The sequence below is a fragment of the Caretta caretta genome, chromosome 6 (assembly GCF_965140235.1).
Source record: "Caretta caretta isolate rCarCar2 chromosome 6, rCarCar1.hap1, whole genome shotgun sequence".
In the NCBI taxonomy this organism is placed as follows: Eukaryota; Metazoa; Chordata; order Testudines; family Cheloniidae; genus Caretta; species Caretta caretta.
In genome coordinates, this window is record NC_134211.1 from 58,102,591 (window position 1) to 58,115,641 (window position 13,051).

At 54.9% G+C, this 13,051-nt stretch overlaps 1 protein-coding gene across 12 annotated transcripts in view; it reads left to right on the forward strand.

Annotated features, from left to right (window-relative positions):
• The window catches only part of DGKZ (diacylglycerol kinase zeta), a 107,635-nt gene extending 97,210 nt beyond the window's left edge, over positions 1-10,425 (forward strand). For all 12 annotated transcript variants that reach the window (XM_048853203.2, XM_048853205.2, XM_048853208.2 and 9 more), the window contains 5 exons: positions 873-916; positions 1,440-1,560; positions 2,303-2,339; positions 2,656-2,755; positions 6,749-10,425. In XM_048853203.2, coding sequence (XP_048709160.1) covers positions 873-916; positions 1,440-1,560; positions 2,303-2,339; positions 2,656-2,755; positions 6,749-6,865 — 419 coding nt within the window. In that variant the 3' untranslated portion in view covers positions 6,866-10,425. The remainder of the gene's footprint in view (positions 1-872; positions 917-1,439; positions 1,561-2,302; positions 2,340-2,655; positions 2,756-6,748) is intronic.
• The last annotated feature ends 2,626 nt before the right edge of the window (positions 10,426-13,051 follow it).

Sequence of the window (13,051 nt, forward strand, 5' to 3'; positions counted from 1 at the left end):
GGGGACCCCCTCATTTGCCCTTCACCCTGCTCTTCCCCTCCACCTCAGGAGTTACTTTTTCCATGGTCTTGAAAACATTCCTTCTGGACCTCGCCAAAGCTGGGGCCTGGCCTTGCAGCCTAACTTGGTCTAACTCCTCCCCCCTCCCATGGGTGTTTCTCCCCTCACACCTCATCCCGTGGGCTGCCCCCATTTTCTCCTTACCTCTCCCCCACCCCTGGGGGCACCCAGCATTATAAAGCTGAGCCCTCCACTAACCCTCTGGTGCATGCCGTGTTCCAGGCAAAACCAGCCTGGCCAGTGGCTCCCCTGAACCCCTCTCCTCCCAAGCCCTGCGTGAGGGGATTGGACTCAGGGGAATTCTAGGCCCAAGGATGCCCTGCCAGCAGCGCCCTGATGTTCAGGGACTGTCAGCAGGAAGCAGCCAGCTGTGCCCAGCAGCTGGGGAGGGAGGGGAGATTTTGGCCCTGCTCCCACACTGGGAGGAGGTCACTGGCACAGACTGTGGTGCTGGAGAAACATGCTTCTGGCAGCTCCCATTGCACAGGCACTAACAGGCTGTGAGCCGTGTCCTAAGGCAGCTCCAGAAGTGCACGATGTGAACTGGCCTGGGGCGAGGACTGTGTCACTCTGCCATTGAAACTGCCTCTTAGCCCAGAAGAGACTGAAACGGAAGAGAGCCTGGGAAAAAGGCTGCCTTCCACTTGCACCTCCTTGGTGTTTCCACCTGCCCCACTGTAGGATACATGGCAGCTCAGTCAGTGCACGTGCATGTGCAGAGAGAGAGAGAGTTTCCCCCTGCACAAGCAGCCCTCTCTCTTCCCATCTCCTGCTTGGCTTCTGTCATCCTGACCAGTGTCTCCTCTCTGCAGATAACGCCTTGATAGCTGCTGCCAAGAGTAATGATTTCCAGAAGGTAAGAGCTGCCATGTGCCACGAATGCAGCCACAGTGCTAGGGGGGTGCTGTGCCTTTCCCCACAGCAGCTAGCTAGGACCCCAGTGTGGCGTGAGCATCCCTTCTCCAGCACCCTGTTGGTGCCTGTTAGCCAGGCTTTCTCATTGCCCTGCTAGCCCCAGCTGTGACTCCTTCCTCACAGCGGTGCATGGAGAGTCCTTAGCAGTGTGAGCTTCCTCCGAGCAGTGCCGGATGGGGTCCAGATAGGCTCACAACAAGGAATCCTGTTCTGGGAGGGCTGCATGTGCAGCGTTAGATGAAGGCAGCTGTAGCCTTGCTGGCTGAGTTTGGAGAGCAGTTCAGTTCCCTACCCTGGGGCATATACTCAGGTAATCTTGCTGCAGGTTCTGCTGGCAAAGGCCCGCCCTGCAGGGTGTGAGTGGGAAGGGCCTTCCCACAGGCACAGCTCTTGCCCTGGTGCTCAGAGGTTAGAGGAGGTCTGAGTAGGAGACTCTAATCCAGAGCTGACTTGTGTTCCTGTAGTTTCGAGAGCTGCACCAGGCAGGAGGGGACCTGATGATGCGAGACTCCTCAGGTCAGACCGTGCTGCACCATGCCGTCAAATCGGGGAGCAAGGAGATTGTCAAATACGTCATTGAGAATGGTAAGCTGGGAGCCTGGATCCAGCTGTTGGTACAGCTCTGGGATGGGGGTGCCATGACCCCTGGAGCTGGCACAGAGGGATGGAGGCCGAATTCACTGCGCCTCTCTACAAGTCTCTGCTCGAAGGGGATGATGCTAGTGTTCAGATGCCCTTCTCTCTGCCTTGCTTTGTTTGTGGCAACCTCTCGCCTCTCTGCAAGGCTTGGGAAGTGTCCCGTCCCTCCTTCCTGTTGTTTGTATTCTCGCTGGCAAATACAAGGCCAGGTTCAGCCTCAGACTTATGTGATACCCGTGTGATCTCACCGAAGCCAGAGGCAACTGAAGCTGCCACATGGCCTGGAGTATTTTGGTCAGTTTCAAGTATTGATGCCTGTCTGTTTTCTAGTTACCTGCTTTTGCCAGTGGGGGCAGCTCACAGCTTGGGTTTTGGTGGCTCTCACCAGAATGAGGGCTGGTTTTTCTTTTACATTTCTCTGTATTTGAGTCCAGGGGCAACTCCTCCTCCCCAACCCTACCGGCCAGATTCCGCCACTGTTCCCAGGCAGCTACATCTCTAGCTGTTTGTGAGCTACATCTCTAGCTGCTTGGGTCTCTCTCAGTTATCAGATGAGGTCTCCGCAGTGGTATGCAGGAGACCCCAGGTGTGTGAGAAGAGACTGTGCTGTGCATTGCTGGGGAGTGTGCAAGAAGGTCTCTGTCAAGCAGGCTGGTCTCATTACCCCACATTGTCTTTCTCTCTCCAGCCCCTGCAGAGATCCTCGATGCGACAGAAGACGAGAAGTAAGTTGCTTGTGGTTTGTATTATTTGATGCCCAAACCCTCTGTTTTCTATACCCAGCTGCCTTCACTGCAACCGCCAGCCACCACTTCCACACCAGGCTTGGACTGAACAGCCCCAGAGACTGAATTCTCCTCCCACCCAGGTGCTCTCTGAGGCAGGGGTGGGGTCCTTTGCTGAAGAAGTGTGACCAGACTGAATTCGCCTCCCATGCCAGGCCTCCCTAGCAGGGGTCCCTCACTGCAGCCCCTGTGTATGTCACTTGCCCTCTCGCTTTGCCTGGGGATCTCATTCCTTCCTCTTGTCTCTTCTCCCCAGTGGCGAGACCAGCCTGCACCAGGCGGCTGCCCTGCGCCAACGCACTATCTGCCACTACATTGTGGAGGCTGGGGCTTCGCTCATGAAAACAGACCTGCAGGTAAGGTCAGATGGGCTGGGAATGGGAGATGGGAGTTCTGGGAATAAGGGTGTACATGGGGCACTGGTGAATGGCTGGAGCAGAGATTCAGAAGGTGTGAGCCAGCTGGCTCAGCAGAGGAGCAGTGAAGGGAATGTGAGGGCACTAGCTTAGAGCCCAGCCAAATGTGCCACACATTCCCTATGTGAAGGGGGTCCCTGGATACAGTCTGGAGCCTCGGGCTTCTCCAGTAGTTCAGCATGGAGCACAAAATCTCACCTACCCCTGCCCACTCACTAAGCAGCAGATCCTTAGAGCTGCACAAAGGGTGTCTCCTCCTAACTCTTCTGTGCTGCCCCAGTGCTTTTTCTAAATGAGTAGGTGGAATGTTTCTTTTCCCCTCTTCCCACCATCTGAGGTCATTGCAAGGACAGTCTCGCCAGAGAGTTCCCCTCCCAGCAGCGCTGTCAGCTCTCCCGAGTGGGGGGATGGGGAGAGGAGGGAGCTCTGAGAGATGCAAAGGCAGGGCGTGTTTTCGAATAGCCAGCCCCACAGAGAGAGTGTTAGCAAGTGGGTCAGGCAGTGTCACTTATGCGTAGAATAAATTCTGCTGTGTCTTGGTGCCAGTGGCTCGTGAAGACCAAGACACAGTGGTAGGGATGCAGTCATGTCTCTGCCAGAGGAGTTGTAGCAAAAAGGGCGAGGTTATGTTTTGATACAAGAGGTTCCCAGGGGCTGGCATACAGCGGCGGGGAAGCAGACGTGTCTCTGTGTCAAAGCTCTGTGTATCGGGATATAGCACAGGGAACATAATAGCATCTCAGTGCCGGGCCAGCTCTGGGACCTGGTAGATAGCCAAGAGGTGCGGTTATGTCTTGGTGCCAGAGGTTCCCAGGGCTGGGATACAGCAGAGGAGTTCACCTGGGCAGCCAACCCTAATGAGGCTATAAAAACTTCTGAATGCTTTAGGCTGCAATCAAACCCTTTGCCAGCAGCCAGGGAGATGCTCTACAAACACTCCCTGGCAGCTGCCCTGCCTTCCTAACTTCCAGCAAACGACTCGGGCCTTGTCATGTGCCCAGATCAGGAATGGCTTTGCTTGGGGGCACATCGAGTGGCCAAAGAAACGAAGAAGAAAAGGACCAAAGTAGGAGGCTGAGGCCTGGGCTGGGGCTAGGAAGACTTTGCCAAAACAGCTTTGCTGAGGTCCCACCACAAGATCTCTGGGCATGGAATCCTCTCTGTTGAAGTGAGAAGGACCCAGATGTCTGTCACCCTGAGTTCTCAGGTGCAAGTGCCCCTCCCCCCCCCCCCCCCCCGAGCCAGTGCTGAAGGGAATTTTTTTAAGGACTGACTGCCCAGCTGGAGGAGAGGGGGCCCAGCGGGGGTGTGTCTGTTTGTATAAATGCACACCTGGCCTTGTGACTGTCAAGGAAGTCCCGTGTCCTCCCCAGCACTGACCGCTTAGAACTTTCCTGTAGTATGGGCAAGAACAAACCACATTCTGGAAGCTGTATGTGAACCCTGATCCTTACAGAGTGTAATACAGTTTGGTAATGTGCATACAATACAGTTGGGTCCCATACACCTCTGGCAAAGCAAACCAGGGTAGATGGGGCTGGGCTTCGTCATGTTACATGAATCAGTTGGGCTGCACGGAGGGCCTCTTGCAGCTCTTGTTTCAGACTGTGTTTCTGCAGACTTGAGCAGGCAGCGCTGCATCAGGGCTTGTGCAGTCAGAAGGGAAACACAGTATTTCCTTTTGCTAAATGAGCGTTTAGATTCTGCCTACTGAGGAGACCCCTGGAGGAGCACTGGGCAGTGAAGCACAACACACTGGCTCCAGCCCTGCCGGGGGAGATCCCTGTGAGATCCTGTGCCTACATTCTGTGACTGCAAGTGGACGTGTGTGTGCCTTGCATCTATCTGCCTTTGTACCTCTGTGTTCCTCTGTGTGTGGGGGCTTCTGTCTGCAGCTGCATCCGTGTTTGTGAGACCCTTGCGTGTTTGAGCATTGTTTGCCCCAATGAAATATAGATGTGGATTGTCCCAGAGGCTTGGGATCCCTTCCCCCTTGTTCTGGCTGCCTTCACCCTGCTGAGCTCTGAAAGCCAGTGTGGATAAGTTGCACTCTCCTTGGGGAGGGGGTTTTCAATGGAAGTGGCAGAGTGCCAGGTTTCCTTGGCCCTGCTCAGTAGAGGGTTTGTTCAGCGCAGAGGAGCAGGGGCAGTTAACCAGCGGGAGGGGGAAGGGAGGAGAGAGGAGACGGAGCTGAAAGCTGTTAACAGATTTGCTTTTTATGGAGTGCGGGAGTTCATTAGTGGACACAGTCCAGATGGCTGCAATAAGCTGGTGAAATGTGAGCCTCCTTGAGGAGCAGGAGCAGTTACTGGGGGGAGGAGGGAGGGATGGTGTTTCAAAGTGCTCCTCAGACGTACACCTCACTCCTCCCCCCACATGTCCTTCAGCTCTCTCCCCCTCACTCTGCCTAGCCTGCTTTCCACAGAGCTGAAAAAGCAGCAGGTTACAGAGACTGGACAGTCAGAGAGACCAGTCTTGGTCATCTTTATATGCAGTGCGTGAAGAGGGGAATACATGTGACAGGACAGTCTCTGTCCTAGCCAGCAGGAGGTGCAAATGGGCTTGACAGGGATTTATCTAGCCCGCACCTTCCAGTCTCTTAGCAAAATCTAAGTATCCTTTCCAGCATGCACCTATATCTTCCAGTCATGCTTCCCTTCCCTTTATGGCAAACCTATTATCACCAGACATTGCACACCGCACATCTTGGCCACATGCCCTGCAGGGAACCAAATATGGACAGCAGCAGTTTGACCCTGGGCTCTGCACTCCTAGAAACCCTACTCCCAGCCTGCGGCTTTGTGGGAAAGCAGCACTTCTGCTAGGCCTGAAGTTCCCAAACTCTTTTGCTGGGTCCCCCTTCAGAGATTCATGTCCCAGGAGCACCTCCCCTCCTTCTTATAAACAGAAATTTCCAGGGGGGCTGGGAGCCCAACCTAGCCAGGGTGCCCCCTTGCTCCCCAGCCCATGAGCATCCCCTGCCTGTGACCCACTCCAGGTGGGTGACCCCAGCAGGACACAGACAGGTGGGCTGCACCCCTCTCCTTATGCCCTTGCCTCTGGGACCTGCTAGAATCACTGAGAGGTCATAGGCTCCTTTGGCTCTAGTGTGATCCCCACCACACATGCACAAGAGCCTGTGGGGGCAGGGAGAAACTATGTCCCCAGGGGGCCTCTATGCATCAGCCTCAGGAGAAGCCAGTGAGCTGTAAGGGCCCCTCTCCTTCCCCGCAACCTCCTGTGGAAGGAGAGGCCCCTCCTCCTCCATCTTTCAGCCTGGCAGCTAGTGTGAGGAATTCTTATTTTGTCATCAATATTTTGAAGAAACAAGAAAAAATTTGTAACCAGTCAGGTCCTCGCACCCTCCCAGTAACTTAATTGTGCACCCCCCCACCCCCAGACATGCCTCACAGTTTGAAAACCAGTTTACTAGGCTACAAACAACACAGCCATGAAAGGGGAAGCCATGGGGGGGGCCTACCCCAGGCACGGAGCTGTTGAGGCAGGGAGGGACGTAGGTGTCTGGTGGAAGGAGAGCAGCATAATGCTAGTGGTGTCCCAGCTCTTCACTAGAGACACCAGGCCGAGCAGAGGCTGTAAGCAGAGCTCTCCCCACATGGTAAGAGCAGCTCTCTCATGCCCATGGTCAGCCCTGCAGGATGTAAAATGGCAGGGAGAAAGGGGTGCAAATGTGGCGGCGGCCATCTTGGCCACCACACCAGGGATTGAGCTGAGGGGACAGCTGCTACAACTGGAGCTCTAGGTTCAGTGCTCTGTGATGGAGGCTGTAACAGACTCTCAGCCTCTGCAGATTTGGTATGGAGGAGCCCCTCTGGCACTCAGAGTTACTGGCTGCAGGCTGTGGGGAGGGATCTCCTGTGGGTCTGTGTTTGGATGTTTCACCTCTGCTTTGCTCCCTTTTCCTCTGCACAGGGAGACACCCCCAAGCACAGAGCTGAGAAGGCCAACGACCCTGACCTGGCTGCCTACCTCGAACATCGTCAGCACTACCAGATGATCCAGCGGGAGGATCAGGAGACGGCTGTGTAGTGCTCAGTGTGCCTTACCACGTGGTCCTGCCAGTGCGGGCAGGACAGGAGGGCGACTCCCATGCTGCGGGTCCGGCTCAGCCCTTCCCAGATCTCTACTTAGTCCCAGAGGAGGGGGAAGAGGCGACAGCAGCTCTGTCCCAGGCCTGGCTGAGACTGTATTCATTTGTATGGACATTTGGGACTCACCCCCCCCCCCAGCTATCTCCCACCACTTTCCATACACCCTGCACTGGATGGACTCTGCTCCGGCAGCTCTCCCACCCGCGCATCCTATAGGAGCCATCTCCGCGGTTGGGGAGAGATGGAGCCTCTGTGCTGCCCCTGTTGGTGGGAGTGATGGCTGGTGCCCCCTCAAGAGACTCAGTAGTCCTTGTGGACTCTTGTTGTTCAGCCTCCACCTGCCTGCCCCAGTCATGGCTCCATGTGCTGCGGTTCCACTGGGCTCATCACCACTAGTACTGCCCCCGCCAGCCCTCAGGGGCCTACCCCCAGAACCTGCCCACATCACTCCCTGAGACCGCCACAGGGGGTCACCAGAGAGCAGCCCTGCTCCTGCAGTTGGCACTAGCTCTGCTGTCCCGACTGCAGAATAATTGGGGATGCTTGTGGGCCTGAGAGAAGTTAACTGCTATCCAGCTGCCATACCACCTCCTACTCCTGCTTCCTCCCTTTGCTCTGAGGCCCTATGCAGCCGCACAGGGGGCCCCCAACAGCTGGCCAGAACCCCTGGCATGTCCAGTGGAGCCATGCCCATAAATCTGCCCCGAGTTCCAAGCAAGCTGTGTGCTTGTTAAAACTGGACCCAGGTGCCACAACAAAATGTCAGCAATGTGCCCGGGTCTCGCAAGCCGCCTCCTTCTGGCACTCCCCCTCCCCCCCCCCTTCCTGATTCCTCTCCCGGAGTTCATCTGCTGCCTCCCTTTCCTCCACATGTGCTTCTAATTTGCTGCACACCAGCCTGCTGGAAGTGTGGGTAAAAATATGTGCTGCTTACGCAGCAGGGAGGCTGCCAGGCTGAGGAGGGAGCTTGTCTCTAACCTTAGTACCGGGTTCCTGCTGCGCCAGCACCCACATTGGGAGCGCTTGCCCTGGACCCCTTCAATGTGCAGTTGGGGAGGCTTCTGGGGGGTTGGAGCGTGCCATAGACCAGATACTCCTGTACCGAGAGCGCCGGGGAGCTGGATCCAGCATCTGGTAAAAGCAGCCCAGGGCCCAAGAACTACAGCTCCTAGAGGTAAGGGCTAGATGAGGCCCTGTCTAGCCCTCTGGCCCCATGGCCAGGGCAGGAGTAGTCCCTTCAGTCTATTCCCAGGGCTTTGCCCAAGCAATGGGGCTCCCACGCCAGCCCCCTATCAGCATGGTTCACGAGATGCAGTCTGAGTCCCTTTGCCCAGCTCTCCCCACTTTGCTCCCTTCTGGGCCCTGCATAATTCCACCCCTTGCTCCTTAGCTTTCATGTAGATTGCCACTGTCTGGGCTGGGGCCCCCAGTTCTCTGTGTGTGGCCCCTCCTGTCTGCCCCGAGCTGCTTGGAGCTCCCTGCTCACCCAGTTTCACGCACATGCCCCATTGCCATCTTAGTCACTTCATTTGCCGCCTTTTCAACAGATAAGGGGAGCGGGAGCTACCTCCCCGCAGTGGCCCCCATCCCTGGCAGAGGCAGTGCAGTCTGCCCCAAACATTCCAGAACAATGAGGCTCACTCCTCTGCTCCCGGGGGAGCTCTAATCCTGGGACCTGGGAGACGTATCAAGCCAGTAGTCAGCTGGCCTGCACTTGGCTTTGTGCTGGGGTGGGTGCAGCAGCCTTAAATAGTCCAGGGCTGTTTGGGGTGTGACCCTTCACACTGCCCCAGTGTCTGACCCTGCCAGAGCATGGTGGCTGGGAGCTGGCTGAGGGAGGGCAGGCTGGTACCAGGCCTGTCCAGACCAGAAGTGGAGTAGTTCAGGGGTGAATCTCTGGTGTGGAGCACAAGCAGTGAAACATGAAGGCTCAGTGGTGCCATGTTGTGCTCTGAAGCAGCCAGGAGGTGAGTGCCTTCCGGTGAGTTCATCTCAGCCTTGGGTTCCTAGGTGGCTCTGAGAAACAGGAAGCTCCACTCGCCCAGCAGGTCTTTGACTATTGGGGCTGTGGGGGGCTGCGCTCGGAGCTCAGGGTGGGGCTGGTGTTCCTTAGGACCCTTCTGGTTTTGTTTACAGAGGCGGGAACCTGCTTTTTACTTTGTTTTCAGTAGTTAATTGTTCCCGGCCTGGGTGGAAGGAGAGCAGGATCGGGGGCAAGAAGGACCTGGAGCCACTTCTCCCCCCCCACCCCCACCCCCCATTATTCCTGTTGGCGTGGAGCTGATGTCTGTGGGAGCTTTTCTGACACAGAGCTGGTTGCTGTGATCTGCCCTTGGGGCTGTTTCGCTTAACCTGCTGTGTCAGTACTATGATAACAGGAGTGTTGGGTCTCTGCTGCTGCCAGGGATTCCCCCTCCTGTGCTGTGTGTGCCTGTCCTCTGCGTGGCCTTGCCACACACGCACCCCCACCCACCCACCCCAGGTGAAGACAGAACCATATGGTGAGAACTAACACGTGCCTGGCCACCACAGTTGCAAGCCAGATGCCCCCGGTTCTGAGGCAAAAGGGGGATTTGGACCTGCAGGAGATGTGTGGGGCACCAGCGAAGAATGCAAACAACCAGCACATGTTCTGTCGGGGTGAGGGGAACTTTCTTGCATACAGCTATGCCCCATGGCACAAATGGGCCAGTGACCCATCTCTCCAGATGGTTGGGGGGGGGGGGCATGGCAGTTTAGCAAGCCTGCACCCAGCATCCATAAAATGTGTGGTGCTCTCCTATGCAGGAGTGCAGCAGCCCCTGGGAACTAAAGGCCCTGGCATGCACTGTGAGCAAGCTGCTTGGGTCAGGTGGGCCATCATGGGCCTGCCCTTGTGCATTAAAGAGGAAGGTGATTCTGAACCAGTTTAGGCTGTTTGTCATGTGCTGGGCACCATTGGAGGATGCTGCCTAATGGATGGATCTCCATGTCCATCTCTCACACATATGCAGAGGGTCAGGGTAAAGGGCCTCATCGTCCAGCTGTGGCTGCCGCTAGCCAACAGCAGGACAGACACTATGTCTCCTTAATGGCACAAACTGCTCGCTCTCTGCTGGGACACTGAGCCTGGCCTGGAAGCGTTTACACCCTGAGCCCGTCCTCTCGTTCCCCGATTTGTATGCTCTCTTCGTCTTTGTACAGGTAGTTCAAACACACGCTGACCACTTCCCCCATGTGTGCGCGCGCGCCCATGAGCTGAGTTGCTGTGCAATTCCAAGCCTGGCTTGTTTTTATGCGAGGAGGAGAGTATTTTGTAATACTGGAGGGTGGAGATTCTGTGCAATGCCTGGTTCCTGTCTCCTAGACTCTTAGGACTGGTATATTTGTAACTCTGTTGGGACTGCGGCTCTGGCAGGCCGTGTGCCTGGACAGCAGCCTATGCTCCCATCGCTTTTCATCTTTGACCGTTTGGATGTTGTTGTTTCTTGCCATTAAAATAAAAAGATGAACATTTTACTGCCTGTTTCCCTCCCTCTCTGAGACCTGCAAGGATAATAGATGCTACAGGAATGAGCTAATCAGCCTTATGTGTGACACTAAGGTGCCCCTTCAGCAACACCGCTTCCGTTCTAAGCCCTGGCCAGGAGCTCAGAAGGTGTTGGGTTTCCCTGCTGGATCAGATCCTCCCTACCTAGGCCCAAGGCCTTTCTTTTCAGAGACCCCTCCCCACCCATGTGCACCTGGCCAGCAATCCAACAGTGCAGTGTAGCATGGAGAAAACTCTCCCCCTTACCCTGATGATCAGCATGACTGAAGCAGGGACTGTGAGCTCCTAATTTGCTGCCTGTTGTCTTGAGCATCTTGTTCTTTCTTTTGGGGTCAGGCTTCTGGGAGTTTGTCCCCCCAGAATCAGACCCTTTGCAGCTGCAGGGTTGTTTGTTTATTATAATTTGAAATGTTTCTATTTGTATTAACTATTCCCAAAGAGCACTTGTAGCATTGATAGCAACCTACCCATGAGAGATCATGTCACTGGGAAGGGATGCACTCTGGGGGTTAGAGCAAGGACTGGGACCCAAGGTTCCTGTGTTCTTTTCCCATTTCTGGAAGGGTGTATGTTCTAGTAGATAGAGCTGGGGCTTGGAAGGCAGGATTCCTGGGTGGTCTTCCTATGTCCAGGAGAGGGATGTGGGGTGGTCACTGGATCAGAGGGCTAGGAGCAAGGACTCTTGAGTTCTGTTTCCAGCTCTGGTATTGAATCATTCATGTGAGCGTGAGCAATTCATCTGTGTTTATTTCTATGTAAAATAGAGACAACAATCCTGATCTACCCCCACAGTGCTCTGAGCTGCACTCATGAAGGTGTTGGAGATGGACACAGCATCTTGCTAATTAATGAGGTGGGGTGAGGGCTGGGAAATTTAACTCACACCTCAAATTCGGAACCCTGAGGGTTGCATAGTAATCTGACCCACCTTCACACCCCTACATTCCGTAAATTGTTTGGGGTTTATAAGCTTCCCCTCTGCCCCCAATACACACATTCCCTCTGTCCCCTGGGAGCCTTGTGTAACTAACAGCCCCTTGAAGCTAATGGCAGGAGTGTGTGGCTGGTGTAGTACATGCTAAATTGCCCCAGCCCTTCTGGCTCTGGGGCCAGGGATCAAACATAAGTGCTGGGATTTCAGGGACAGGTCAGTTCCACTTCAGTGCCCAGACCCCTCAGCATTTGGACAATTTCTCCCCAGCAGGGACTGTCAGTAAGCACAGAGACCAGAGATTTCCAGCTTGTGGGAGGGGGAAGAGAATTCAAAAATCCCATTGCTCTTCTGGGAGGTTTTGGGACTCTGCCTCCAGCTCCCTGGGCTGGGGCTGGGGGATTGTACTGTTCCATACAGAGGGTAGTGAATTTTTGAAACTCCCCCTGGCCCGCAGGACATGGACTGCAGAGGTTCCTATGGAATCCTGTGTGTGTTAGAGGTGGTTGGAGGTGTGTGCCAGAAATACCTTTGTGTGCATCTGCACGCTCATGTGTGTCGGGGTACCCGAGTGAGTGCCAGATGCATGCCCTGCCAGCATATGTATGTCACTGAATATACACACAAACCTGGCCTGCACTAACCAGGCCCTGTGCTGGGGGCAGGACAGTGCACATATGGCCGTGTTAATCATTACCCGCATCAGCTACCCTCCAGACCAACTACAAACGAGACAAGGCTACCCTTCCAGAGGACCCATGCCATGTTCTCCCAGGACAGAGCTACACCCAGGCAGTGCCACCTTCCTTTAAGGCATGTGCCATCTTAAAAATCAGGGCATCTTAAAAATCAAGCCAACAGGCAGTGGATTATATTTTGCCTTACAGATATCCACGCAGCTGCAGGGAAATGCCCTTGGGTTTCTGGCCCTGGGCCCCCTCCCTACTCTGCTCCCTCTTTGCAAACATAGAGCTTTGTTTCTGAGCCAGAGGAGGACATAATGTCCCCCTGCATCCCCTCCCTGAGGGCTCAGAAGGGACAAGCACAGGACTGTCACCTTCATTGCAATTAGAAAGAGAACCCTACAAATGCACTCTGCTCCCCACTCACCTTCCAAACAGTCATCACCATCCTCTGGTCCCCCAGGGACCAAGGGGGAGTATGGGAGAAAGCCAGGGGGAGGAGCAGAAATAGAGGGGAGAGAGAGCGAGGAAAGAAAAACAATACTATTGACCTTCAGTATCAAAGCACTTTGGGCAGATTCAGCTTGAGACACTAGCAGGGCCCTGGTACCTCCTGTTCTCATGCTCCATGGTCCAGAAACGACTGAGCAAAACGAGCAGCTCTTGCCTTCAGAACTGGCTATTTCACTGGTACCACAAGCCAGGGTCTGTTACGTCACAGGTCATGCCCATGGGCATAATGGTGATGCTAATGTTAGAGACTTGCAAGCCCGACCAGCTTGCCACACCCAGGGCAGGCAGCTCCTCACATTCTGTGCGGTTGAACTTTGTTTATCCCTTTCGGGCTCTGGTTCAATCTCATTTTAAATATCCCCACTGATGGTTTTTTCACTTTGGCCCCTTGGGGAAACAATTATCCAGCCTTCAAGATGCTTTTTGTGAGATTCAACTGGGATGTCCCCTTGCTTAAATTCACTCCGA